Source organism: Myodes glareolus, chromosome 19, assembly GCF_982192425.1.
Source record: "Myodes glareolus chromosome 19, mMyoGla1.1, whole genome shotgun sequence".
Classification (NCBI taxonomy): Eukaryota; Metazoa; Chordata; class Mammalia; order Rodentia; family Cricetidae; genus Myodes; species Myodes glareolus.
The window spans coordinates 46,691,690-46,719,649 of NC_142044.1; the positions used below are offsets into that span (position 1 = coordinate 46,691,690).

Consider the following 27,960-nt stretch of genomic DNA (forward strand, 5'->3'; position numbering starts at 1 on the left):
TATGGCCCCAGATTCTGGTCTCAGCTTGGCCTCTACTCTGCTCTCCTGGGAGTCCTGTCCCCACCCTGGCCCCTTCATGATCTCGCTCTGAGCTACAGCCCAAGCAAAGTGTGAGAGGAGGAGGCCACCAGTCCTAAGCCATGACTTGGCCACAGTGTGGGGAGGTTCAGAGAGAAGAGAGAAAGCCACACATAAGAGACAGAGACAGACAGAGACCAATGAGTGAGAAAGAGATATGAGAGAAACATATGAAAGAAACAGAGACACACAAGAGAGAAACCTAGAGAGGTGGAAAATATACAAAGAAACAGAATGATGCAAAGACAGAGGAGGAAAGAGGGCGAGACACAGACAGACAGGGTCACGAGAGGCTTTCTGTAGAGCCAGATTCAGATTAGGTCCTGACTGTTCAGCTGGGCTGTCTGTTCTTGGCTCAGGTCTAGGTTGGAGGCATAAAGGTCTGGTTTCTGTGAGCCCAAGACTGCCTGTGGTGTCAGTTCAGAGACTGACTGGTATCGGGAGGGTGTGGCTCCAGCATCTTGAATCTGAATCCTGACCCCTCTACTAGCTGTGTTCTCCAGCCTCAGTTTCTCACCCATCCAAGAGGTAGATTGGCATCGTCTACTTTTGACTTACAGAACTAGAGGAACAAATGTGAACACAGACTCCTGGCAGCACCATTGCCCCCAGTATCCAACAGCTTATCCCTTGATGGGAAACAGCATCAGGAGACTAAGGTACCCTTGTCCTGTCGGCATGCAGAACCCTAGCTGCAGCTCTGGTCTGGAAGGGACCCCCACTTCCCGCTAGTCACTGAGCCCCACCGAGGTTTTACCTGCAGGAAACAGCAGAGAGAATACTGCGAGAACGTTCCGGGACCGCTGGCCACAACTGGTCATCATCCGGCTGGCATTGACCCGTCCGGCGCTGCCTGTGTAAGACACAGAGAGTCACGGCAACTGTCTCTCCACACTTGCTTTGTTGCCCGCAGAGGAGGGACAAGCAGACAGGCAGCAGCCGGCAGGAGCGTGTGGGGAGTGTGGGGAGCCGGGGCGGGCGAATGGAGGATGGAAACACCTCCATCCAATTTCCTCTCTGGAATGAATGACCTTCCCCCAGCAGCCCCGTCACCTCCTTTGCTTTTCACAGCAAAATGAGACTTAATCAAAAGATGCCGACGGCTCAGGTGGTGAAATCACCATCCAAAGTGTCCAGGAGGAGGGGGAACCACAGGTCTACTACCTCTGCCACCTCAGGGCTTGAGACCTTGCTTCCCTGCTGTGTCTCCCAGGGTGACTTCCATTAACCTTTCTGTAAGCGGACACTGGCCAGGCAACCCTTCTGGGCACCGGGGACACAGCAGCCGATTAAAGAGGAAGCAAACAATGGAGAAGAAAGGTGTGTGTCCCAGTGTGGAAGCCACGACACTCACAGGTAAGCAGGGGACAGTGCTGGGAGAATCGGAGCACAGCAGAGGTTCCAGTGTGTACTCACACCCCCACACTCACAGTCTTTATTTACAACAGCCCAAATAACCTAAGGCTCCACAGACATGAGGGAATAAACAAAACCCATGTATAGACACAGTGGAATATTATTCAGCTTTGAAAAAGGAAGGCACCGAGCTGGGGGATGCAGCACATGCCTAGCATGTGCAAGGCCCTGGATTCAATTTCCACCACTGTAAAAAAGAGAGGAAGAAGGCTCTGAGACACTCGCAGTATGGAAGAATTTTCTGGCTGTTGTGTTTGGTGAAACAAGACAGACCCAGAAATACAAACATGGGTGATTCAGCTCGCTCTCACCGGGGCAAAATGCCTAGAATCGTCATATCTGCAGGGACAGACACCTAGAACTTGGCGATCACAGTTCACATGGTGCATGGGTGGGCTGTATACTCCCGTTCCTGCCATCTTCAGGGTAGGTTCCTGCCCCTTCACGTGGTGCTAATGTCTCCACAGCAAGGACTAGCATCCCAAGGACAGTCAGGGACAATGCCCTAGTACACTGTCAAAAACATAGCTCAGCGTGGGAAGGGCCATGCCCAGGCCACAGAGGGGTGTCCCTCTCTCAGCCCACACTGTCCCCAATTCTTACTCAGCTTCTGCGGCTGACTTGATGCCACCCGGCCCTCAGGTGCTCTCCACCTGATCACAGAGAGCAGAGGGGACCTAAGTCGGGCTTCACCCAGTGAACAGTGTATTCCACCTCCCTAGGGATCCAGTCAGGGTTGGCTGAGGGCCACTGGGGTGATCTGGAGGTTGGCAATGGGCTAACTGGCTCCAGGTCAGGCATGGACGTGAAGCGCCCTTCTCCCAGTAGCCTGGGAGCCATATATAGGTACCTCTAGGAACACGTGCTGACCTTGGGCAAAAGGTACAAGCTTGATGATCAGACATAGGTCACAAAAGCTCAACACTGTGTGTCCTGATGGTGGCACAGCCCCTATGGGCCTGTACCCCCTCCTTCTATTCCCTCTTTAACTGTAAGCTGCTTAATTGCTCTGAGCTTGGCCTCCTGCCCCTGGCCCTGCTGGGAGGAAGAGCAGAGATTAAGGCTTTTGAGAGCACTTAGGAGAGGATTTCCATATGGAAACCCACAGGGTCCGCTCTGAAAAATGCACTGTGAGGAAAAGGTACCTCTGAGATGCCCACACCACCTGGGAGGGGGTGGTGGTCTCACGCTACAGACTCGGAGGAGATGAAGAAGCCTGGGGAGGCCGGCTGGGTGTTCAGATGCTCATCCCCCCCCCCATCTCTAGCCTGTGGGGCAGGGCTGTCCCCCTGCTGTCTCTGTATCAAGGAGGGACTTGGGGGAGGGGTTGAATCTAAGAGCTGCTGAGCCCCGCCTCAACCCACCTCTCAGCTTTCCGCTCCCAGGAAAGACCGGTTTTATGGGCTGCTGGGTGAATCCAAGTCCCGCCATGCCATCTTGGAGTCACAGACGCAGTGCCCCCCTGGGATGTCTGTCCTTATTCCCACTTGCCTATCAACCTAGACTGTGGACCCATGTTCTCCTGACACCAGTGTGTTAATTCACTTACTCCCCTGCTAGGCTCCTCAAATGGACTCAGAACTCAGTCTTCCTCCCACAGCATCCAGGGCCTGCGAGGCCTTCTGCAGCAATGCATGCCACTGGCCTCCTCTGAGATGTGTGCTCCTGTATCCCAGAACTTTGAGGACTGACCAGGCCCCTGGGTTTGGCTCTGAGCACACGGAGGAGCAGTGACTGTCCACGGTGCGGGCTGCTCCCGGTGCCCACAGCTGGACTTTTCAGGGCTCACTCCTGGGTTCCTCTGCCAGGTCAGAAGGGTCCTGGGCTAGGACCTGACTGCAGGGCCCAAGACGGGGGCTTAGCTTAGGGTTCCCAGGCCCTGAGGGGATCCTGGCCCTACAGGGTCCCAGTCTCAGATCCTCAGGTCTCTCTGGGATGGATGGTGGCATGCTGCTTCCTTCAGGGCCAGGTCAGCTGTGCACACTTCCGTCTGTGGACCCAGCAGGTCCTGCTCATGCGAAGTGACCATGTGGCTGAGTCTGACTGTGAGCCAGCCTGAAATGATCTCACGAACTTAATGGTCTTCAGCTCCATGGTCCAACTGAGTGTCAGCCCCCACCTTGGTCTGGCCTCAGAGAAGTAAATCAGAACTGAAGGCCCTGGTGGGGGGCGGGGGCATCACACTGTCAGATACTCCCACCTGGGACATGCAGAAAGTGACATCTGCTGGAGAGGGGGCAGGGACTGAAAAGAGGTCCTGTCTCCCCTCTGTCATGCCTCTGAGGGCCGTGACACCCCCACACACACACACATATCGCTGCCCCCCCCCCCACATATCGCTGCCTTATGCTGGCTGGATCTTCACTGAGCATGCTCTGTTCTGCACATGGCCACATCACCTCAGCTAATTTTCACACTAACCTAAGACACGCAGACCAGTTCAGCAAAGAGGAAACGAAGGCTCAGAGAGGTGAAGTGACCTGCCTAATCTCACACAGTCACTCAGATCAGAGAGGAGGCAAAGAGCAATCTACCTCCAAATACCAAAACAGCCAAAACAGCGCAGAGGCCTCTGGAGGCCTCCCAGGGAGCACATGGCGCCGGCTCATCTGAGGTTTATCCTTGTGTGTTCCAGGACTCTGAAAACCAGTCAGCTGCCTAAGATGGTAGCTAGGCCGCCAACAATAAAACCTCCGAGTAGTCATAGAGTGATGTGGGACTTCCCTGGCTGAGGGCTGACGGGGTCCAGGATCATGGTCGGTATGTACTGCCGCGGCCCACCCTCTCCACGGGTCAGCTGGGGACTGCTGCTCTGAGATTTCAGGGTTATTTTTAAACGCCGAATTTGGCGAGGCTGGGAGGGGAGGAAGAAGGGCATGTGAAGAGAAACAGGCCTTGATGAGACGGATGAGACCCCACCGCCAAGAGGGGATCTGTTTTTCCCATCAGCAGGGCTCTGCAGGGCAAGGGCACAATGAACAAGGGACAGAGGGACAGGAGGGACATACTGGGAGGCCTCGTGACACTCAGACACCTCTGGCGCTTCCCGCTGCCTGTCTTCGGTCCTGCTGTCAGCCTGTTGGGTGTGAGCAGGGTGTCCTGATGGCCTAGAGGGTCAGGATCAGCCAGGCATGGGTGACACCCTCCGGGACAGCCACTCTGCCTGGGGCTACTTTCTGGCTCTCTGACACCTTTTGTAACCAACCACACCTCTAGTGATTGGGAGAGTCACCTTCAGTCTGCTGGGCCCTGGAACAAGGGTTGCTGTGCTGCCCTATAGCAAGGCTGCAGTCAGTGTTCCGGCCTTTAGCTCTCAGCCTCAGCCTGACAACCCATCTCCCAGGCAGGCATGGTCCATGTTCCACGGTATACACTAGACCACTCGCCCACCTTAGGGGTCAAAGCCTTGCTTCCCACTAGGGCCTTGGCTCCACCTCACCACCCCATATCACCTGTTGCATAGACTTCTGTCTCCAGGGCCTATGGCTCCCCTGAACCTTTGCAGATGCTGCCTCCCAAACCCGGGCCACCCTCCCCCACCCTGCAGCTGGGGTCAGAGCCTTGGTGGGAGGAGTGTACTTGCAACTTTCATTCCAGATTCTCGCCCCTCAAGAGACCCCCAAAAAGGTGCCCCCCCAACCATCCAGATGTGTGGGCAGAGACCGTGGACCATGTGCTCATGTGGTTTGCATCCTGTCTTTTTTTTTAACTTTTATGATTTATTTATCTTTATTTTATGCGCTTTGGTGTGAAGGTGCCAGATCCCCTGGAACTGGATTTTCAGACAGTTGTGAGCTGCCATGTGGGTGCTGGGAATTGAACCTGGGTCCTCTGGAAGAGCAGTCAGTGCTCTTAACCACTGAGCCATTTCTCCAGCCCCTTGTATCTTGTCTTAAGAGTGAAGTGAGGGGCAAGGGGCCTGTTCCTCTGCAGACAGGAGCCACAAAGATATTCATTGGCCGGATTCAGTCCCTGGAGCACATTGAGAAGCCAAAAGCTGTGGGAGGGAGTTCTCCTATGTGTTTTGGGTTCCAAGTGGCCTCAGGTGGAGGCCCAGAGTCTTGCCTGTGTGGGAACCACCCATGCCCAGGTGACACTGGGATGTCCCTATCAGATCTGCCTATGTGGCCCAGGACAGTGTTACCTTGCTGCCGAAGCAGCCATGGTATCCTATGAACACCTGATGAGCTTTCACAGGGAGTCACACAAAACTGACAGGCAAAGTCCCATGGTCATGGACGAAGGGCCTGGTAGGAATTGGCATTAAACCAGTCATGTGATGAGCTAGTGGTTAAACCTGGGCCCCACTACTGGCGGTAGTGATGTTAGTGTTAGCGTCAACAATTCCACCAAACCTGGGCTCTCCAGAGTCTCACTCACAGTCCTGTGGGTAGCAGTGCTGTGGCCAGATGGGAGCCATAAACAGGGGACACAGGCGGCAGTTAGCAGGACCCACCTGGGTTGGCGCAGAGCCCAGCATCTCCCCCACTCCCCTTGGTTCACCATCCCAGTCTGCGCCAGAGACCATGTGTGGGGGTGGAGTTCAAACCTGGGGCCGTACAGCAGAAACCAGGATGTGAGGCCACAGGGACATGGACCCCTGCACACTCAGACACACACATCAAGACAACACATATGCCTGCATGTCTGCTCAGCATATATACAACCCAAGAAACATTCATGCGCGCACACACCACAACCCAGAGGCGTGTATACGTCTACCCAAGGCCCAATAGCCCCCACAGTCTTGTGTAGACAGTTGTCATTCAAGTGTGCAGTGCTGTTCCCAGCGGTCAGCCTGATGTCAGCTTCCTGAGTTTTGGTTTTTAGGACAATATGTACCAGGGACTTGGGACACGTCACCGTGAGTTTGAAGGGAGATCAAAGCTTGTACCTCTGATCTGTCTGAAGCAGTAGGAGGCATGAGGGTGAGTCTCCTTATTGTGCAAGCCAGAGTCGGGTGGCTGCAGTATGGGTGGGGGAGGAGGCAGGAGAAGTGACCTACCAGCAGGTGAGGTGACCAGCTGCAACCAGGATGCATGGTCAGCAGTAGGAGGGGTCAGCCAGCTCCTCATATCCTAGGACAGCTAATGTGAGTCCATCCCTGTTGGTGCCAGCCCTGTGTCACCGTGTTGAGACCACTTTGCTTTGGCTCTTTGTCTTTTGGGGTAGTGGGCGTGGCTCACAGTAGGCATCTCCCAAACCTGTGCAGAGCTGGCTGAGTGGAGCCACGGATCTCCTTTTATTGAAATCCACAACCCAGAGCCCAGAGAGGCTAAGAGATGTGCCAGAGTCGGAGGGTGGCAAATTGCAAGCTGAGCTGAGGCTGCTGAGTCCCAGCTACAGAGGGACTCATTGGATTTGGGGTGCAGACTCAGCTCTGTGTCAATACAGGTGGTTTTGAAAGGAAGCCTTGGCACTAGCTAGCGGAGGCAGGGCAAGCTGCTTTACTAGTCTGTTTCTTGGTGTGTGACAGGGGCCTCCTGCCACCCACCTTGTGGAGGGTAATGAGGCTAGACAGGGGGCTGAAGCTGGCAGGGCAGCAGACAGAGCTCTGGCAACGGCTCTGAGCTCATAGGCGGAACTGTTCACAAGCAGCTCCCAAAGGCAGCGATTAAGTCCTGAGAGGCTCCATGCCCCCTAACAAACGTATGACATGACCACACCGATGCCCCTCCAGCTCCCCCTGGCTCTGCTAGGCTTTTCCTCGAACCCCATTGCCTTTACTACGCTTGCTGGTGAACGGCTGCACAGTCTGCCAGTCTCCCAGACTTTTAATCCCCTCTGTATTTTGCACACAGTAGGCACTAAATAAGTATCTATTTTCCCTCAGAATAGGAGCTCTTCAGACACTCTGGACATTGGCAAAGTTTTAGAAACTTCTAGATTCAAAACAAACAAACAAAAAAATGAGGTAAACAGAAGCATGGTGAGAATGGCTAACTCCCTGTGCTGAGCCACCCAGTTTGGAGGCCCCTGAATCTGCAGCAAAGGGTCCCAACTCCAGGGCTGGTGGGTCAGGCACCGGCTCCGAGCCCCAGTGTGTGGGGTATCATCTTCTTGTCAGGTGAGGGAGGGGAGAAGGCTCTGTACACTGGCGTCTAACTGGGGAAGAATGCAGCTTCCCGCCTCCCTAAGCCCCCCTTCCAGAGAGGAGTTTATCCCCATTTAAGGCTCCCTTCCTTCCTTCCCTCGGCGTCTGCTCCCCACCTCACAGCCAACCAGGCTTTAGAGGGTCCAAGTTCTGAGCCCAACCAGGGCTGCTCCACCTGCCCCCTTCCAGAGCCTCCCCTCTCGACACCCTCAACAGTTCTGTGTGTGCTGCTTGCCAGATGTTTGAGGCAGCCCCCCCCAACCCCGCCCCACGCCATCCTGCTTCATAGGGGAGGAAGCTAAGGCCTGAAGAAGGGAGGTTGTGTGGGGCTGGCTACCTATGGCTTTCCAGGCCTGGTGAAGGAGCACGGGGTGGGGTGGGGGGCTGCTCTTTGGGGGCCACAACCAGCTTCCCACTGGGCCTCAGTCTCCCTCTACTGCGAGTAAATGGAGGATCTAGCTGAGATGACCCTCGGTCTTTTTGGTATGGCAGCCTCTGCCTCAGGCCTCCCAGAAACCAGCTGATCAGAGGAGGGGAATCAGTCTCAGGAACCCCTTAGAGTCCCTTAGAGTGACAGGTGAGAGGAAAGGCGGGCTCACCCACTGCCTATCAGAATGTGGTCTGGCGTCTCTCTCAAGGCCTTCCTCAGTGTGGGGGGTGGGGGGGTGGGGGGGTGAGGATAGGGGGATTTCTCAGGGAGAGGAGCAAGGCCCTGAGCTTGTTTCCTATCTGTAATAGGGCAACCCACACATCCTAAGGGACATGGGAAGGGCTAAGGAGGAGATGAGGCATTGATTGATTGACTCATTCATTCATTCATTCATTCACTTCTTCATTCATCTACCCATACACTTGATCCTTCATACTGCACATGAGCCTAGCCTGGGAACCACAGGCCTGCAGGGAACTAAACAGGTAGGACTCTTGAGGACGGAGGGAGGGCCTAGATTAGCCTAGGTCAAAAGTCCTAGAAGCTGAGGTCTGGTAAGTAAGTAGACCCAAATCAGACCAGAGGAGACCGAGTCTGTGCAAGAGGGCACACTGCCAGCAGCGAGCCTGGCTGTGCCAAGGCCATGAGGCAGGAGGTGGATTTGAATCTGTGGGTGTAGGGTAGGAAGAGGATGGTGAGGCTGGAATCGCAGGCCAGCAGGGCCTGGTGAGTGCTGTGGACACAAGGAGGACACTGCGTGCTTCATGAGAGTCACCTCACTGCTCACAGAGAGAGACCGCCAGCACCTCCTGGGGAGGAAAGGGCAGGGAGGGTGAAGAGGCTGTGCCACTAAATACCTGCTGTGTAGTAGGGGAGGGGCTCGAAAGGAGGCGTGACCCACTGTCCCCTGGAGACCCCGTCTGTCTCCACTGTGTTCTGCCTAGCAACACTGGGCTGGCCTACTGGGTGAGCGTGGACAAAGAGAAGGGCATTCCTGGACACTGGGTTGGGAGGGGACCCTCACGGAACAGTGCCCATGTCCAAAGCCAGCTGTCACCAGGGTCAGAGCTCCTAATGCCAGCCAATTTTTCAGAAGCTGAAGAAATGGGAAGGCCTGGATTAGTACCTGGTTCCCTCACCGACCCTCCCTGCCCACCTCAGGCCTGTAGCTCTCAGCATACGCCAGGCCTGGGTCCCTCACCTAGCTCTCTCTTTCCAGACACCTTCCACACTAGACTCTTGCATAAAGACACAGAGGCACAGAAAGGGTCAGCACTAGCCCAAAGTCACACAGCAAGGGGTGGCAGACCTAGGACATGGACAAGTCATGAGCCAGCTGTCTGTGCACCCCTGGGGAGCTTCTGCCCGGCCCCAGCCATCTTTACTTTTTCCTGGAAACTTCCACAAGACATCCCCTATTTTCAGAGTTCTGTGAGGCGGGGCCAGAGACACCTGCGGGTACTGCAATCCCTCTGCAGCTGCTGTCCTCTTTCCTGGCTCTCAGTAGCCATCAGCCCTAAACCCAAGAAAGGCGAGAAGCTGGGTCGGGCCTTGTATAGGCAAAAGAGGCTTCCAGCCCGCCAGCCCTCCACCCCACCCACCCTGTGTTTGCTGAAAGGAGTCTGGCTGCTCCTGGGGCTGCAGAAGCTAGGAACATGTTACCAGTGAGCCCCCTCCACACTCTGTAGGCCAGACTCGGGGTTCACTGTCCCAGGGGGCCCTTTCAGCACCCAGTGAGAGTCCCAGTTCTCAGACGAGCAGACCAAGACAATCCTGCAAAATGTCCCAGCTGTGGCGAGATTCTGGGGGCCTTTTGCCTGGGGCTCAGCACACAAATGAACCCAGTGAGTCTTGACTGGGAGGAGGCAGTGGAAGGCAGGGTATCACTGTGTGGATCTCTCCTGCACCCTCCTTGCCCTGAGGTGTGAAGGACATAACAAGATCCGGCATGAGCAAGAAGGGCATACATATCTCAGGACCCCGGAGCGGTGGCAGGTAGCTGGTCACCATTGGCTAACTCCATACCGGCTTGGACAAATTCCTGTCCTGATTTCAAAATGGCTGGAGTCATCTCCCGCTCTCCAACCCGTTGCCCAGCAGAGGTCATGTCCTGCTAGTCCCTGGAACACCCAACTTACCCCTACCTCAGGTCTGCAGCTCTCAGCACACAGTAGGTCCTGGTCTCTCATCTAACTCTCTCTTCCCAGCCAGCCATCTTTCAAGGCTCTTGTTATAAGGACACGGAGGCACAGAGAGGGTCAGCACTAGCCGAAAGTCACACAGCAAGGCGTGAAAGAGCTAGAACATGGGCAGACCCGAAGGGCTTCTGTGGGGCCTCTCTGCAGGGAGAGCCACCCTTCCCTGCTCTTTAAGATACTTCAGGCTGGGCACAACCCAGGACCCTCCACCCCAATTTCCACATCAATCCTGTTCCTGGCTGCCCCACCTCACAACACCTCCCACACCAGATCTGTGTGGCTCGGCCCCCCTGCCTGCCTTGGACTGGCATCCCTACAGCAGCCTGCACTTCAGCTTCTGGGTGGCATTAAGAGCCTGGCCATAAAGGAGGCCAGCTCCCTGAGCTCCCGCCCGCTGCCCCTGGAATCTACCCTCCTGAGCCAGGCCAGAGATAAACCTTTTTTATCCTTCTTGGCAGGCAGCACACATGGGTTTGTGTGCCCTTATCTAGCCATAATCCAGATGGACCCCGGCAGCCCAGAGGCTGGGTGCCATGCAGGGCACATGTCACATGACTGCCTTGTGGTAGGGGCTGGGAGGTTACATCATCCTTGAGGTTAGGGGTGCTATGGTGATCCTTGGTGTGCAAGTGAGGGTACAGGGTGGAAATAATGCACCCAGTTATCTTGTGACAAAGCCGAGACACAAACCAAGGTAGCTGACAGGGTGCAGCAGGAAGGGCTCTAGACTGGGAGTCTAAACGCAGGTTCAAGTCTCAGCTCTGCCATTTCTTAGCCATGAGTCACTTTGCCTTTCTGAACTTGGGCCACTTGGCTACTTTTGTCACTGCCCTCCTGAGGGTCATCGTGGTACAAAGTTGGTACCACCTAGGGTCTTCTCCCCCCCTCCCTCGCCTTGGCAAAGGCAGAGCTACACGGAAACCAACTGTATGCCAGCCGAGCAAAGAGCACCAGGAGGGACCTGTCAGGGAGGCTCACTGTAGCACATCCTGGGTCCTTCCCCTCTACCCTCCCAGACACCAGGTCTAAGGAGTGTGGCTTACACCCCCTTCTTAGCCAAACAGTGAGAGACCCGAGGGCATCAAGTTTTAGAAGGGTCTCACAGTGGCACTGTTTATGAGAGAGACCTGGAAATAGTCCAAAGGGAAAAAGACGGAAAACGTTTTCTCGAGACGGCCAAATGCTGGAGCTTCCTCGGCTGTCAAAAAAGCAATGGTCACATCAGACATCCCAGGCCACCCTAACCATGCAAAGCCAAGGGAGATGCTTATATTTCCAAGATTGAATTCAGATCAATACTCTTTGTACAAGGCTGAAGAGAGCTATAAAATGTGTATCTACTGGATGTATCGAAACACATCCAGATTTGGCAAGACTCACGGGGGAGAACCGGGGATGCTATGGGGACCCACAGGAACCAGCACCTGGCCCTGGTGAAGACAGACAGACAGGGATACTTACTATATCACTGACCAACAACAAACAGGCAACTATTGAAGGCACCACATGGATGTAGATGGGAAAGAGCTGGAAGCCGGGGGCATGGTCTAGTCCCTCAAATAAAATATAGAGCAATATAGAAAAGTCCTACATAAAAAACAAGATGGGGGCCGGGGAGATGTCTCAGTGGGAAAAGTGCTTTGTCACACAGGCACGAGGACCTGATTCTGGATCCCCATCACTCATGTCAAAAGGCCAAGAGCAGTCGTGGGTGCCTGTCAGCCCAATACTGAGGAGGCAGAGAAGGGTGGCCCTCTGGAGCTCAGTGGCCAGCACAGCTGCATTGGTGAGCACTAGGTTGAGTCAGTGAGTGACCCTGCCTCAGATCACGAGAGGGAAAAGCAATTGAGGGAAGATTCAAAAGATTCCAATGTTAAACTCTGACCTACATGCATACACACACACACACACACACACACACACACACACACACACACACAGTCAAAAATAAAATATACATATGTCTCAAGAGTGACAGGCAAGCCCATGCCTGCAGAGAGCTGAGGAAAACAGGGAACCCTGGAATCCAGCTAGGGTTGTGCTTCCTAGGGTCCAGGCTCTGACCCCAGGAGGAAATCCCCCCTACTCTATAATCCCCAGAATCCTTCATGTGAGCCCCAGAGCCCTGTCCCTTGGGAGGCTTTTTGGTCAGAGACTCCATGCTCAGTTCCCTCATCTGCCAACTGGGACCAACGGTCAAAGATGTCCTCATATCTCAGTGCTTTGGTCTAACCTGGGGAATTCTACTCTCAGAACCCAGGTCACCTCTGACCCAGCCCCACTACATGGCTAAGGAACACCTGGCCTCTTAGGTTGAATAGTTCCTCCCAGTGCTGGGGAAGGGATAAGCCTGCGCTTTGGTCTCCTTGTTGCCCCCTCTCCCCGCCACCCCGAGAAGTCACAGACCAAGTGAGCAGACACCTGGGCAGATGCTGGGAGCAGAAATCTGGTTCTGCAGATGGTGGGAGAGGGGAAAAAGAACAGCCTCCTTTGGTTCTCCAGAGGATCACATGACCACAGCCCAAGGAGGAACAAGCATATTATTCTAAGACCTGCCTGAAAAGGGCATTATTCCTGCCAGAGGCCTTTGTTTTGGATTCAGAATGGGAAGAGTTAAGTGTTAGGTGGGCCAACTAGCTGGGTGGTGTTCTGGGTGAGGGAAGTGTGCCAAGGATGACAATGAGCTGGTTTCCCAGTGTGGAACCTTGGCAAATCAGGAGCCCCTCCCAGCCTCTGTGTTCCCGTCTGTCTAATGGGATGATACTCAGGTCCCACAGTTTAATGTCCATACACTTAAGGGTTTTATCTCCTTCTTGGTACTATTGGAAGGTGGTGGTCAGTTCTCACTGAGCCTTGTGAGAAGTCCTCCAGCCGCTGGGGGCATGCTTGAAGGGGGAGCTGGGTCAGGCTTGAAGGGGGAGCTGAGGGCAGGCTTGAAGGGAGAGCTGGGGCAGGCTTGAAGGGGGAGCTGAGGGCAGGCTTGAAGGGAGAGCTGGGGCAGGCTTGAAGGGGGAGCTGAGGGCAGGCTTGAAGGGAGAGCTGGGGCAGGCTTGAAGGGGGAGCTGAGGGCAGGCTTGAAGGGGGAGCTGAGGGCAGGCTTGAAGGGGGAGCTGGGGCAGGCTTGAAGGGGGAGCTGAGGGCAGGCTTGAAGGGGGAGCGGGGGGGGGCAGGCTTGAAGGGAGTGCTGAGGCCCCAGCCCCTTTCCTTCCTCTTACTGCCTTTTGTTCCCAATGAGGAGAAAAAGGAATTCACTCGACATCCCTGCCTCAATGCTCTGCCTTACTAGAGGCTCAGAGCAATAGGGCCAACTGACCATGGGCTAGTGGTTCAAACGATGGGCCAAAATAATCTTTCCTTGGTTTAAGCGGATTGTCTCAGGTGTTTCGTTACTGGGCAGAGAGCAGATCCCCAGACCCACCCTGGGTGTGACTGTGGCAGGTTAGGAAGGCAGTGTGGCTGTTCCAAGACAGAGCTAGGGAAAGGCAGATGCTGTGTTCAATAAAGCTTTATTAACACCAACCTTCAACCCAAGTCTGCAAGCAAGTCCTCAGGCCACCCCTCTCCCGGGAGCTGATTGGAACTGCAGACTCTGGGTTACCCCATTCCTGCTCCCAGCCTGGCTGCATGCTAACAGCTCAGGTGTCTGCAGGATTGAGCTGCCCTAAACTGAGTAACCTTGGGGGACCATGCTGAACTGAGGGAGCGAGAAGAGGGAGTGCGCGAAGGGATGGCAGTGCCAACTGTAACAAACCAAGTCACCAAGGCGGTCAATTGACAGCGGCTGCTGTTCTAACCAGAAGCTTGTCATCTGTGATCAAATGAAGTTGCCTCTAGGCCAATCAACTTCAAATTTATGCAAATAGGACCGCCACAGAGATGGCAGAGTACCCCCTCCCTGACAGTCACAGTCAGCCTCTCAGTCAGCCTGGGGGATGTGGCCACTCACACATCTGTTCCCAACTTGGTCCATGACTGGGACTAATGAGCCCCCACTCCCCATAATTGGCACTAAAGCTGCCACTGTGAGCCAGGCAAGACTTGGATGTTCCTCCCAACAGTGCCAATGGCACCAAGGATGACCTGTGACCTGGCTACTGGCCTCAGTAGGCCAGGCCTACCTGTTCTCATTGGCTGTCACTCAGGATGTCTCCACAGAGGCATGGCCAGACAGGGATAGGACCAAGCACTTCTAAAGACTGCAAGGAGTGAGTGGCTCTTGATCCCCTTGGTGAGCACACCTAAGCAGGCAAGTTTCTCCCTGCCGGCTTGCAATCTTGAGGCCCCTGCCACTCCAAATGTGTCAAGCCCCCAATCAGAATCTCTCAGCAGTCAGACCCCCAAACTCCTCTCTCTTGGATGTCACCTCCCTAACTTGCCTTTCACCCCAGGGCAAATCATTGTGCTGAAGGGAATGGGGGATGTAGAGGGGGTCCAGGACACCCCCAAACCCCAAACCAGATACCAGCTAAGACACAGTGTCCTGTCTGAGCTGACCACGTGGGGACGGCACTCCTTACCCAGGCATGCCTGAGGTCACAAGGTCACAGCTTCCCTCAGAAGTGGACCAAACTTCTGATCGTCTTGCCTGGCAGTGGGAGATACCTGAGTCCCAAGGGCTTTGTGCCTCCTCCAAGGTCAGACACCAGGGCTCCTGACCCAGGGATTCCCTCCTCTGGTCCCCTCAGAGCAGAGAGAGAGGAAGAGAGAGAGAATATCACTTCCTACCTCTTCTTTACTGTTCTCCTCAATCCCTACCCCCTGCCCAAAGATCTGACCACATTGGAACAAGACTAGACTCTCAGTGCTTCTGTCTGTGGGTACCCGATATGCCCCTCCATCCACTGCCCAAATTGATAGGAGGACTGTCAACCAACCCTCCCAGCTCAGGGGTACTCACCATGGGGGACCAACCTGGGGAACTTCCTTTGTGGGGATGGGGTAGGGAGCTAACCTTAGGGGAACTTAGAAGTTGTACCTGTTAGTTTTCCATCAACTCCACACAAGCTGAAATTGTCTGAGAACATCAACCAGCCAAAGGCCTCCATCAGATTGCCCTGTGGGCAGGGCCGTGTGTGTTGCATTTTCTTGAATGATGATTGATGTGGGAGGGACCAGTTCATTGTGGGTGGTACCTCCCCTGGACAGGTGGTCCTGGGTCCTCTAAGAAAGCTGGGTGAGCTAGCCTTGAGGAGTAAGCCAACAAGCAGCGTTCCTCCATGACCTCTGCCTCAGCTCCTGACTCCAGGTTCCTGCTGTGACTTCCTGCTCTGACCTCTGTCAGTGGTGGGGGAGGAGGTAGAGGTGGTGGAGGAGGTGGAGGAGGTAGAGGTGGTGGAGGAGGTGGAGGAGGAGGTAGAGGTGGTGGAGGAGGTGGTGCAGGAGGAGGTAGAGGTGGTGGAGGATGGAGGTGGTGGAAGAGGTGGAGGAGGTGGTGGAGGAGGAGGTGGTGGAGGAGGAGGGGGAGGAGGTGGTGAAGGAGGAGGTAGAGGTGGAGGAGGAGGTAGAGGAGGAGGTAGAGGTGGAGGGGGTGGAGGATGGAGATGGTGGAGGACGTGGAGGTGGTGGAGTGTGACCCGGGGTGTGGGAATCAAACACAGCACTTCTTCATATTGGTTTAGCTCAGTGTTTTATCACACAATAGAAGCAAACTAGAACAAACGTTCACTTCGGGAGCCCACCCTGGGTGGGGACCTGGGGAGCAGAGCTCCATCACACATACTCAGAGGCACCATGTCCCCCTGGCCCACCCTAGCAGACTTGACTTTTTCCAACTGGAAGGTGTCTGGTTATGGAGTGGAAATTGCCGTGTCTTTGTGACCTCAGTTGATGTCTGGATAAACAGCATTCTGGAGGTCTAATTAGCACCACTTTGGGGGACTGTGGGCTCAGAACTTGCTTCCACTGGGGAGGTAACATCAGAGGCTGGTGTGGAAGAGCTTGGTTTGCAAAAACCCAAGGAGAGGCAGCAACAGGGAGGAACTGGGTGGCTGGGTGCTTGCAGAGGGCAGCCACAGCTACAGCCACTGAAGACAAAGTGAAGCCAATCTGGGAGAGAAGACCCTGCGTACATGACTTACCCTTAAAGTAGGGAGCCCACTCTGGCCCGACAGGGGAGGCTTGAGGATGAATCTTTGACCTTAGAGCTGTCCCTCTCAGTGCCTGTCCTCTGTGTGTGCTCAGGGACAGTAAGGAGTGGCCAGCCTCAGAGGAGGACCCAGTCTGGTCTGAGGCACTGTCACTTGCAGGGGACATGCACCTTGTGGCAGGTCACATGCGGTAGACGGGAACTGTCTCTACACTGCCTCCAGCCAATCCAGCCCCACCCACATGGCTCCTGCATGCCTCAGGGTGGATAATCAAGATGCTTGGGATTCAGGAGTTCCCTTGTGCTCTGACATTGATCTCATTGTCATCTGGGGACTGGAATCCACAGAGTAAGAGCCGAAATAGAGCCTGATCTGCTTCCCTCGGTGGAACCAGAAAGGAAAGACTGCCCTGAGCACCTCCTGTGCACCAAGCTCCACAAACCTCAGCAGCTTAAATATTCAAAAGAGGAGAGGTCTCTGCTCTGAGTTTGCAGAACAGAAAACTAAACCCAGAGAGATAATTTGCCTGCCTAAGATCACACAGCAGCCACGCACATGGGACTTAGACTGAACTTGTCTGGTCTCCACAGCCCAGAACCTTTGAGTCTTGGCTCTTGGCATCGGGCTTCAGAGAGAAAATGGGGTTTAGGGAAAAAAGCTGTCAGTCTCTGAACCAACCAGCTATGGTCACCAGGAGTCCCCTCTCATACCTGAGACCAAAGAAAGAGCAGGGACATTTGAGCCACCAGCCTTCCCATTGCCCAGAGGTGCCTATAGACACCTGCAGACATCAGCTCCCTACAGTCGCTGACACTCACGCAGGGGGCCACTCAGGCCCCCAGGGAAGTCTCAGCTTTCTGGCCTGGTCCCTCTCCGACTCTACCCTAACTCTGTATTCAATTATTTCAATTTAAATTTAAAATAATTAGCTTGTGGCTCAGGTTCCAGCTGTGGGGTAATGAAGAATGGGAAACTCTGCATACCTGGGAAAGAAGGTGCTCACCGACATGGAGGCTCCAAACCATCCAGGCCTACCTCCTGACCCCAGGGATAAGGCTGTGGAGATGGATCAGGCTTCAGTGCCACCCCGACCAAGAGCAATGTGACCAGGAGCAGGACACTTGAGTCAAAGTCTCATTTTTGCTGCTCCTTGCCTCCCCTTGCCCTTCCACTTCCCATTCTGATTAGAACTGTTTATTGAACAGCTGCTACATATGCCCCCATCCTAGGGCCTGGGGATACATGCCAGACCAATCTTGGGGACATGTGCCATCCTGGGTCCCTGGTGTGCAGGGTCTTGGCCCAGTGCTTTTCCTGAGAGCCCTCCAGCCTGGGGAACACAGGCCCACCATGGCTGTCTCTGTGATCTCTGCCAATGTTGACTCTCTGAGGCTGAAGCAGGGTGATGCCGTTCAGCAAGCCCCCAGGTGTCCAGCTGGAAGTGGGTGTAGAGGAGGCAGCCGTGGGCAGGGAGGGCATGAGTGGACTGTCGGGAGGGGGGAGGCCTGGCTAGCCTTGGCCAGGTTACAAATAAACTCCAGCCCAGCCGCTTCCCAGCCGCGCGGAGAGAGAGAAAATAGCTTTCACACTGTATTTGCTGATTTTTTTTTTCACTCTGCTGCTTCTAAATTGATCCCGAACAGATTGTCCGATTGTTTGGATTTCAGGAGAGAAGTCGCACGCCTTGGGCTGGTCTTTCTCCTGGTGACATTCTCCCCTTCTTTTTTAGCCAGGGTTTAGATGGACAGCCAAGGCTGTCCTGAGCTCATCCTGGGACCTGGGACCTGCCGGTGACAGGTGAGGGACTGGCTCCAGAAGGAAGGGTTCTGGGCTCCACAGCAGCAACCCTGACTAGGGATCCAGAATGACATGATGTCCTTGGTGGAATATTTCTGCTTGCCTAGGAAAGACAGGATCCTCCAGGCACCCTGGGACCATGGAGGCCCCCCCCTTCCCACTCCCTTGTCCAGGAGAGTACTCTAAGCATCAAACTGAGCCACAGCTATCAAAGAACTACATCAGCTCTGTGATCCCGTGGCCCACAGCAGGCAGGATAACTACATGCCCTTTCAGGGACTTTTAAGACCATATTGCACAGAGGACTGGGTTATCTGTCCTGCTAGGGTGAGTTGATTAGTAATGTCTGCCTTGGGCACAGCAGTGGGAGGTGGTGACATTCATTCCACTTACTATCATTCTGAGTCCATGCGGTGAAATGAGAACTCCAAGCTGATCTGAGTGGGCAGGGCAGGGAGTCTATGATCTTGGCTTCCACACAGCTCTTCATGAACGCTTTGGGACAGACAGGCCACAACGTGGGGAGTGTCTCAGACTCATTCTTCAGTGCTCTACTGTTGCCCTTTCACCTCTCTATCCCCTCCAGCACCTGGGTTGTAACCTCCTCCAGGCAGGCTTCCTTGATGCCTCTACCCCTGCCAGATAGAGTTGTTCCTTATCTGTCATTCCTAATATCTGTGCATCCCCTCCCAAAGCAGTCACACCCCAGGGCACAGCAGGTGACTGTCCCAGCTCTACTAGAGGCTCTGACCCTGCTGGGCAAGTACTAGAGGTCAGACACATGGGACAACTGATCCTCCCAGTCCTGCTTCCCTGTGTTGCTTCCAGTCATGGAAGCCAGGCTTCTAGCCCTTCCTCACTCATCGCATGCCCTAGATGAAGCCAGACCATGCAAAGAAGGGTTCTGCGCGGCTCCTACAGGCCATGCCTTCCCCAGGCTGGCTACGTTTTCTTGTTGTCCCAGGCAGTTAGGTAACAAGCAGGAGGTGAGGAAAGAACCATGAGCCCTCAGTCACCTGAATGGACCCACTTTACAAAGAAGTAAATTGAGGTAGAGAGGGGAAAGGGTACCAGATAAAGCTGCCATGCTGAGGGTGGGTCCAAGACAGACCATCCTCCCTTCCCTGATCTGCTGACCAAGGAATTCTCCTGCCTCAGAGCTGGCTGGGCTTTGGTGAGTCATGTGTTAGGAAGACCCTTTGCTCCGACTGGCTATGAACCTGAAAGCAGGTTCTGTTGTGGAGTAGCAGAATGGAGCCGTGGTCAGGAGGTGGAGGGTGTCTCCCAGCCACTGGGGCTCCAGGGGAGCTGACAAAGTTGCCCAGCCCTGGGGCTGCTTTTCAGCACCTCTGGCTTTTGTTATCCCTTCGCTGTTCTGTGCCCTGCGCTCTTTACAAAAACTGGCACCAAGGACTGGGTGGCACTCGCTGCTGAGCCGTGTTGCTCCTGGGCTCCAAACCCTCCCACTACTGCCGCTCTGACCCCAGGCCCCTCCTCTGATCTTGTTCCTCTTACAAGTGGCAGGTGCCTTTCAAACACACTGTCACTGCACCCAGGGCTCTGAGCAATGACTGCACGAGGGTGGCCTCTTGCATGACGAGGAGGGACGAGTCAGAGACACTCCAGGGAGACGGGGTGTTCAGGCTGAAGAATTTGGCTCTGCCCAGCTGCAGGACTAAATGCTGGGACATCAAGGAACCTGGGCCCCAGGTTTGATCACTAACCTCATCAACAAATAGTGGCAGGGAGAGAGATAGGAGGGTGTTGCCTCTGTATTAGCCTTTTGAAGTTTCCCTGGGCTGCCCTGATATGAAGCTGTGGTGCTTTCCCTGCCATGATTAATTAATTAATCAATTCATTCATTCATTCATCCACCCATCCATCTACTCACTCATTTACTTGGCCATCTCTCTCTTCAGTTAGAGCAAACCTGTCCAACACGCTAGGCCTAGGTGGAGGTGGGAGGCCTCCACCCCGAGTAGAGAAGGCTAGCCCTGCCTTGGCCCCTGTGGTATCTGAGGCATCCTATAACAGCATGTACTGAGCATTTTCTATGTACCAGTCTCGCTTAAATCCCATAGGACCTCTGAGATGAGGAAACTGAGGGTCAGAGAGGAGTCAGAGCTGGGGTGGGGCAAAGGAGCCATTGATGGAACTGGTGGGGTTCTCAGAATGCTACAGTTCCTGCCTCCTTCCTCTCTGCACTCATGTGACAATGGTCACTCTGCTTATCCAGATACACCTGACATTACGATCCTGGGGCTCAGAAGGATGCACAAGGCCTCTGGCTGGCTGACAGGAGTGGGGCGAAAAACAGTGCCAGTCCATCACTGCCTCCTCACCCCCTGCTCAGCAGTTGCCATGGTGCTGGGGCAGGGGCAACATTGGATTTCAACATCTGTTCCTGATATCCCAATGACAACTACCACTGTGGCTACCCGTGCTGCAGGGGCCGGGGGCACCACGGGCTTGCTTGTCTCGGGTTTCCTTAGTGTTGAGGAAGCAACGGCAACAGAGTAGGAGTTTACATCACAGAGTGTGGCCTCTGAGAGAACTGGCTGGGCGCTGCAGGCAGCAACAAATGCATTCTAAAGAGCCACCCATTTTGCAGGTGAGGAAACTGAGGCTGCAGGGCTGCACAACTTACCCAGGGTCTCCCAGTGAACAGCATGCAGAAGAGAGACTTGTCCAGAATGGAGCCCAGTATAGCCTCCATGACTCCCAGGACTTGTTGCCTTGGTGACGGGCCCCAGCACAGCAGCTGGGCTCAGTCCCAAAAGGGCTCCGATTCCAGGCAGTTACACCCAGCAATGCCACATCCCGGACCTGCTCCCAGAAGCCCGAAACTATCTAAACATCACAGCAGCACAAACAAGGTGAAGGGGCTGCGGGCTTCCTGCTGTGCCGACAGACAGTGATGATGCCACCTTGCCTGCAGACCCACAAAGCCTGTTCCAGGTGTGCAGAGAGTGGGACTCAGAGCACGAGCGGGCTTGGGCAGCCCCAGACCCCACATCCCTAAGTCCAGTCCCTACCGCAGCCCAGGGCTTCAGAGGCAGTGCCTGAATCTCTTCAGTTTAGTGTTGAGTTTCAATTACAGCCTCCATGCTGCTCCCCACCCTCACGGAGCCCACTCAGTTCAGAGTCACACCGCATCTGTCTGTGACTGGCCACCATCCTTCCTGTTCTCAGGGCTCAGCTCTCCTGAGAGAATCAGAAATCTGCTTCAGGCCATCTAAGGGTGACAGGTGACAACGGGCACAGAGGGCTAGGAGACAAACACATGTCAGGCTAGATTGCAACAAAGGAAATGTATTCAAGCCTGAAGATGTCACTTTGGGGCCAGGCTTCTATGGGGCATAGAACATCCCTTCTAGAAATGTCGTCTGCCTCCTCTGCTGGGCATCACTCCTGCAAGCCCTTCAAGACACGCTCCAGCTGAAGCTCTCCTTTTCCACAGCCCTCCCGGCCCCTCTCGGGTACCTCTGTATTCCTGCATCCAGTCCGTGCAGCACAGCAGGGCAAGTGGGTCAGATTCTCTCTGCCGCTCTGAGCCTGGCTTGCAAGGTGCTCTGGGAGTTGGGAGTGAATGAATGCTAACTACGCTGGTTCTCAGCTGGATTCCAGCTGCAGGTTCCCAGCAAGCCTCCGTGAAGCCGGCCCCGCTGCTGCTGAAGCACGCGCGGACGGAAAGCTGGAAGGGATCTGCCTTTAATTTGTGCTGATGTCTGAGAAAGTGACATTTTATCACGAGCCCCTCGCACATCCAGGAGCTCCAGGACCTGGCACGGGAGTTGAACTTTCCCAGCCCTGCATCCCGGTGCAAGGCTCTCAGCCAGAGCAGCTATGTCCCTCCTCCAGTTCTCTCTCTGCCTGTTCCTAAGAGGCCGCCAGGCAGGAATAAGCAGATTACGGAGCTGGCTTTTAAAAGACCACGATTGCTCTTGTTTTCCAGGGAAGTGTGAACAACAAAAAATATTTTTTCTCTCTCTCCCAGGGCTCACAGAACTTAATTCACTGTTAAATGGGTGTCATTTGGGATGTGCAAAGATGGCTCTCTTTTCCAAGGTGTGTGTACCCATATCTTCTGGCTCATCTGTGCAGACATGAGGGTGTGATGCTCAGAGCCCCCATAAGTGGGTGAGAGCATAATGCTGGGCACATGTGGACCTGTGTCCCTATTCACTGAGGCTTACTTTGAAAATAAATACAAATGAACGAGTGTTCACATGGCCAGGGAAGGGATTCCAGAGGGGACTCTCAAGAATTGACTTGGGAGGGGCGGCGTAGAGAAAGTCCATCTTTTAAGGCATTTGCACCCCTACTCCCAGGTCAGTGCCCCCAGCACTTTCCAAGGCAAGGTAGTTCCAGCATACCAGGGACAGGCTAAGTCAAGATACCCAGAGAAGGACACTGATTACCCTCAAAGAGAGGGAGTGGACTGAGGTGTGTGACTATGGGGGCAACATCAGTAGGACCAGGGCAACTGGGACAGCCAAGGCCCAGATGGTGATGGCCTGTTCAGACAGCCCAGGGCTGAATGAGGACTTGGCCTTGGTTGTAACAAGATGGGGCTTCCTAGGGGTAAGTCTGAGCAGGCCTAAGAATCCCTGCCATCTTCCCAGCAGAGGAGTGTCATCTAAAAGTAGCCACAGCAAGGAGCCCTGGAATGTGATGGGATTGCTGGAAGGAGGGAAGGGCAAGATCACGGAGAAGAAAGAGACAGGCCTATAGAGCAGTACCTACAAGGCAGGGGACACACTGCCCAGGGAGGTGTGACCCAGAAGAGGCAAGAGAACCTTCGAATGCTGCCAAGCTTCTAGAAACCACGGCATAGGACAGGGGCTGGGAAATAAGGCCCCACATAGCTTAGGGACGGCCATAGCAATGGAGGATGCATTAACAGAGGTGGAGCACCTCCAGGAAGGAGCCCTATTCTGAGACCATCACAAGGAAAGCAAATAGAGCAATACTGGTGAGCAGACTCCCAGTGGCCACTACACCGTCTGCAGAGCCAACTCCTTCCTATCACCAAGGTCAAAGGCTGGGTTCCAGGCAATGTGGCCTGGTCCTCAGTAGCAGGGTGCTAACTGGACTAGCAGCTTTTTCCACTCCAGGTCCCCCCATTTGTACAGAAGAATCAGCAAATGTACCCTCGGGAGCTCGTGCGAAGAGTCCATAAGACACTGGTACAAAACTGGGCATTGCTCCGAACAATGGCCCTGCCTGCCGCCGCCTGCCTCACGGAATCCCCATCACTGCAGGCACAGCTTAGAGTCTGTGTCAGCGAAGTCCCTTCCTGCAGGCACAGGCAGCTGACACAGCCAAGTCTGGAGTCCACCTGCCACCTTCTCCCAGAAGCCAGGCCCCAGGCATCAAGCAGCTGGGGAAGGGTCAGCAAGGGCTGCATTTGTGTTAGAGGGGCACGTTCCTTCTTCAGCCCACCTCTCCCGCAGGGCTGCCCTCTTGAAAGCCTTGAGACCTAGAAGCTTTGTTCCTCATGGATCCCTCCCCCCACTCATCCCCTATCTCCACTCTCAGGCTGAAGCTAGGGGTGCCCATTCCTAGGGCCCGGCTGTCTCATCTCCTCTGTTCTCCCTATCCTGTAGTGTGCCCCCCCCTCAGTCCTCCCTGATTAAGGAGAGGACTTTCCCCTCCCCACCGTCCACAAGTTTGCTTGTGGAGAGTTCATCTTTCTCCCTCTAGCTGATCCACGGCTCCCTCAACCCTCCCCTCTCCTGTGCCCACCTCTTGTGCTCCACTGTCAAATGGCTCATCAGGGACTCTTTTCAGCTGCTTCCTCCAGAGCCATCAAGAGCAAGGCTCAGGCATGGGGCCATCAAAGAAGGGCAGCGAGGGAACAGATGGACAGCAGGTGAGCAGGGAGTGGCCCTCAGCTGCTTTCCTTTTGGACAGGTCCCAACTGCTTTCTTTCCTCTGGCCTCCGTAAAGGGCTGAGCAAGCAGAATTGCCCTCACACCCAACCATGCCCCTTCTTCCAGCCCAGCTGCCCCAACAAGCCTGGATGGCCCAGGACAGCAGGATCGCTGCTCTCAGAAGTATCCTCCCTCCCTCCTTCCCTCCCTCCCTCCCTCCCTCCCTCCCTCCCTCCCTCCCTCCCTCCCTCCCTCCCTCCCTCCCTCCCTCCCTCCCTCCCGTCTATCAGTTCTGTGGCTGCCTTGAGAGAGGCCTGAGTCAGGCAGGAACCCAGAGTGCCTGTGAGGTTAACACTACCACCCCACCCCCATTCCACCCCTATACACCCTGGCTGGCGGGCAGTTCTTGCCTGTAATCCCAGCCCTTTTGAGGCCGAAGAAGAAAGATTGCAATGAATTTGAAGCCATCCTGAGCTAAAACATGAGCTCCAGGCCATCCTGGGCTACGCCGTGAAATCACGGTCCAATAAAACAAAAAACTAAGCTAAAACAAAATTAAAAAGACCCTGATCAGATGTGTTTGTCTTAGCTTGAGCCGGGAGGTTCAGGGGCTGCTGGGCAGCAGAACTCTCTGGCTAGCTCTTTTCCATAGTCTCCCTCCACCAGGACAGGCCCAGCAAACAGCCTGGTATGGAGAGAAGAAAGATTACCCTACGGAGGTCTCAGCACTGTGGGGAGACCTTAGTTCTGGGAAGCCCTGACCAACTTGGGTTCGTAGCAGGGACCAAAGTCTGGCTTCAGAGTCCGTTGTGGTTCCAACGGACATTTTAATCAGCCCCCACAGCGGACAGCAGACACTTTCAAAGGTTCCCAAGCACCTTTAGGCAATCGGAATCAAGCAAGAGAACAAAGAGGGACGGAGGGGGTAAAGTTCTGGGTTGCCTGGCTCTGGGTGGAGCCCAACTTGCAGGATCGCCGACAATATTTAGAATCATAGAGCGTCAGTGACCGAGGCATCTTGGGGCACACAGCATCGCTATTCACAGGAACTTCCCCAGGCTTGCTTTCTTGGTGGTTCCAGCAGCTGCTGCAGATGGGAACCACTCCCCTTCTATCTTCCGAGGAGGAGATGGTCTCAGAGGAGTTGAGAGCCCGGTTCAAGGTCACACAGCCTCAAGAGAGGTCCCTGGAGTTTCCCACACAAGGCATTTTTCTCTTCCTATGCTGGGCCGGGGTTCCCGGGCAGGAGCACCCACTAAACCCAGGTTACCAGAAAATAGAAAAGTCTTGGGGGAGGGATTCTTACATATAAATGCTCTCGGGACACATTATGTAACTATGGTTCCCCATCCCTCCATGGCCCCAGGGGTCTGGCTGGGGCAGTAAGCACCCACTTTGACACCCAGCCGGGGACCCTAGCCTGAGGGACCCCGACAAGAATCAGACTCCGCTTGGCCCATCAGGCAGTCGGCGCTGCTCCTTCCAAGGAGAACAGTTGGAGGCGCCAGGATGCGCTGCCCCCCTTCCTTTCTTTTTCCCTCTGGCTGGATAAGAAATACTAATACTAATAATGATAATAATAATTAGAATAAATAGAACCCAAAGATGCTGGGGTCTCGTTGCTATGACAACGGCTGGTGCTAATGAGCTTTTCGGAGGCCGCTGCCGGACCACCCAGCCCCGGGCGCGGGATTACTATCGATCCGGCCCTAAGAGGCAGCGGCAGCTCAGTCTGGGGGTTCCCGGTGTCGCCACGAAGGGACCCCTGGCAACCAAGCGGCTTCCAGCGCGGCTCCATAACCCTGCCCCACGCGCACTGAGTCCCCAGCCGTCCGCGCTCCGCGGCGACTCCCAGCCCGGCCCCGTTGCGGTCTGGGACGGTTGCCCGGATCCGGCGACCACCACTTCGCCCCTCCCCGGCGCCCCTGATGCCCCTGACACGGTCTCGCCCGCTTCCCGCAGCCGCGCATGGACCCCGCAACCCCGTGCCCAGCTCACCTCGTGCCCGCGCCGGTCGCTCCTTGCTATGCAGCCGGGAGCCGGCGCCCGCGGGAGCCGCCTGCAGGGGCGCGGGGCTGCCCACGCGCGCCGCCGCAACAGTTGTCTGCCAGGCTGCGGGCGTGTGGGGCTCCGGGGCTTCGGCCGCGCTCCGCCCGCTGCGCCCCACGCGCGTCCCGCGCAGCGTTCAGCCCGGCCGCCGCGCCCTCTGCTGCCCTGAGCCGTCTCGGCCTGCGCTCCCGCTCGCTGCCTCTCTCTGCTTCTCTACCTCTCTGCGTCTCTGCCTCTCTTCCTCTCTCTCTCTCTGCCTCTCTCTCTCTCTCTCTCTCTCTCTCTCTCTCTCTCTCTCTCTCTCTCTCTTTCTCTCTCTCTCTCTTTCTCTCTCTCTCTCCCGCCCCCCACTTCCCTTCTCCACCTTGCTTTCCCTCCACCTTTGTTTTTTTCTCCATCTCTCTCTTCTGGCTCTTTCTCCTCACCTTCCCCTTTCTTTCATCTCTCTCATCCCTTATATTTCTTCCTAGCTTTTTACTTTTTCCTTGCCCACTCCCCCCTCCTCCTCCTCTCCTCCAGTTTCTTCCTTCTTCTCCCATCCCTCCTCCCCCCTCCCCAACCTCCACCAGGGGCTTCTCTTCAATATCCCCCTCTTCTCCTCCTCCTTCCCACCTGACCCGCAGCCCCATACCTCCTCCAAGAAAGACTCTGAAAGACTCAGAGACCAGCAATTGCCTGCAGGGACCCAGTCTCTTTTCTTTCCAGGACAGACCCTTGCTCCGGGAAGCCAGTGGCCTTCTGCCCCACCTACTCTGCGCACATCTCCAAGCTGGGCTGAGAGGTTTATCTTACCAACAACCCTGGAGCCAGGCAGTCAGGGGCAGACTTGGGTGAAAGCCCTGCTTCCCTAGTCTTCTGGACCTGGGTCTAAACCTTCACCCCATATCTCTCCCCAGAACATCCCTAGATTGACTTCACCCGCATTTCATCTCTGACCTGAAGGGCGAGGAGGTGCTGAACCCCAGCCTCAAGCTTGTGGACCTATATTTTCCCACTGCCTGGACAGTCTCAGAAAGTCCTGTGGGTTGCTCATGGTGACCCTGAATTCCTTTCAGGGGACAGCCAGGACAGGACATCTTCATTATTTACCGAAGAAGAATATCCTTTGAGTACCTGGGAAAGCAGACCCCAAGATTCGTCCCTCCAGGGTGCTATCACCCACATTTCGGGGTCACCTTTGATTTTTGAGACCTCAGTTAAATCTCAAATAAAACTGGGCTGGGCACTACCTGCCTTGAACTTACTTCTTGCCACCTCACTAAGTGGTTCCTCTCCCCTATACTGCCAGACAAACTCTCAGACTCAGAGAGGTTAGGATAGTACCCCAGAGCCACACAGTCGATAAGGGGTGAACGGGGCCCAAAGTGAAGCCCAAGAGCCTCACTCTTCTCTCCTGGTGGAGAGATCCTTCCAGAACAGACCCTTCCCACTCCACTGTAGAACAAACTGAACTTTCTCCAGACTCTAGAAAGAACCTCATGGCATGCTGGAACCTGCCTGGAACTTCTTCTGCTTTTGAGGCTAGGGGACTCAAAGAGGTGCCAGATGGGAAGGACCAGCACTGTCTCTTACCCCAGCCTGTATTGGTGAAGGCCTTGGATTCCATCCATCACCGGGCCCACCTGAGACCAGGGCTGCCCGTGGGAACTGCTTCAGCCAATGGCCAGGGTACCAAAGTTGCCCAGGCTAGGTGAGGCCAGGCTCTGGATAGGGCCTGGGAGGCGAAACCAGCTTGGTAACGGGAGGGCACAGAAGGGAAGGGCTCCCCAGAACTCAGGGTTTTGGACACAAACCAAGGTAACTCTGTATTCTTTCTTGACTGGCACAAACTTCTCCTTCCAAAGAGGAAGTTGAGGAAGACCCAGTTCAATGAGGTCTAAGACAGCAGGAGGCCCTTTGAGCTCTCTGATCATTCCATATCAGCATGGGGACCAGC

At 55.0% G+C, this 27,960-nt stretch overlaps 1 protein-coding gene across 2 annotated transcripts in view; it reads right to left on the bottom strand.

The window, feature by feature from the left end:
* The window catches only part of Shisal1 (shisa like 1), a 65,427-nt gene extending 38,667 nt beyond the window's left edge, over positions 1-26,760 (bottom strand). The window contains exons 1-2 of one of the 2 annotated variants that reach the window (XM_085678514.2): positions 26,656-26,760; positions 836-931 (exon numbers count right to left, since the gene is read on the bottom strand). In XM_085678514.2, the coding sequence (XP_085534640.1) occupies positions 836-902 (67 nt within the window). In that variant the 5' untranslated portion in view covers positions 903-931; positions 26,656-26,760. Of the gene's footprint in view, positions 1-835; positions 932-25,973; positions 26,299-26,655 lie in introns of those variants that run through there. The other variant, XM_085678513.2, reaches the window with a different exon arrangement.
* Between the last annotated feature and the right edge of the window lie 1,200 nt (positions 26,761-27,960).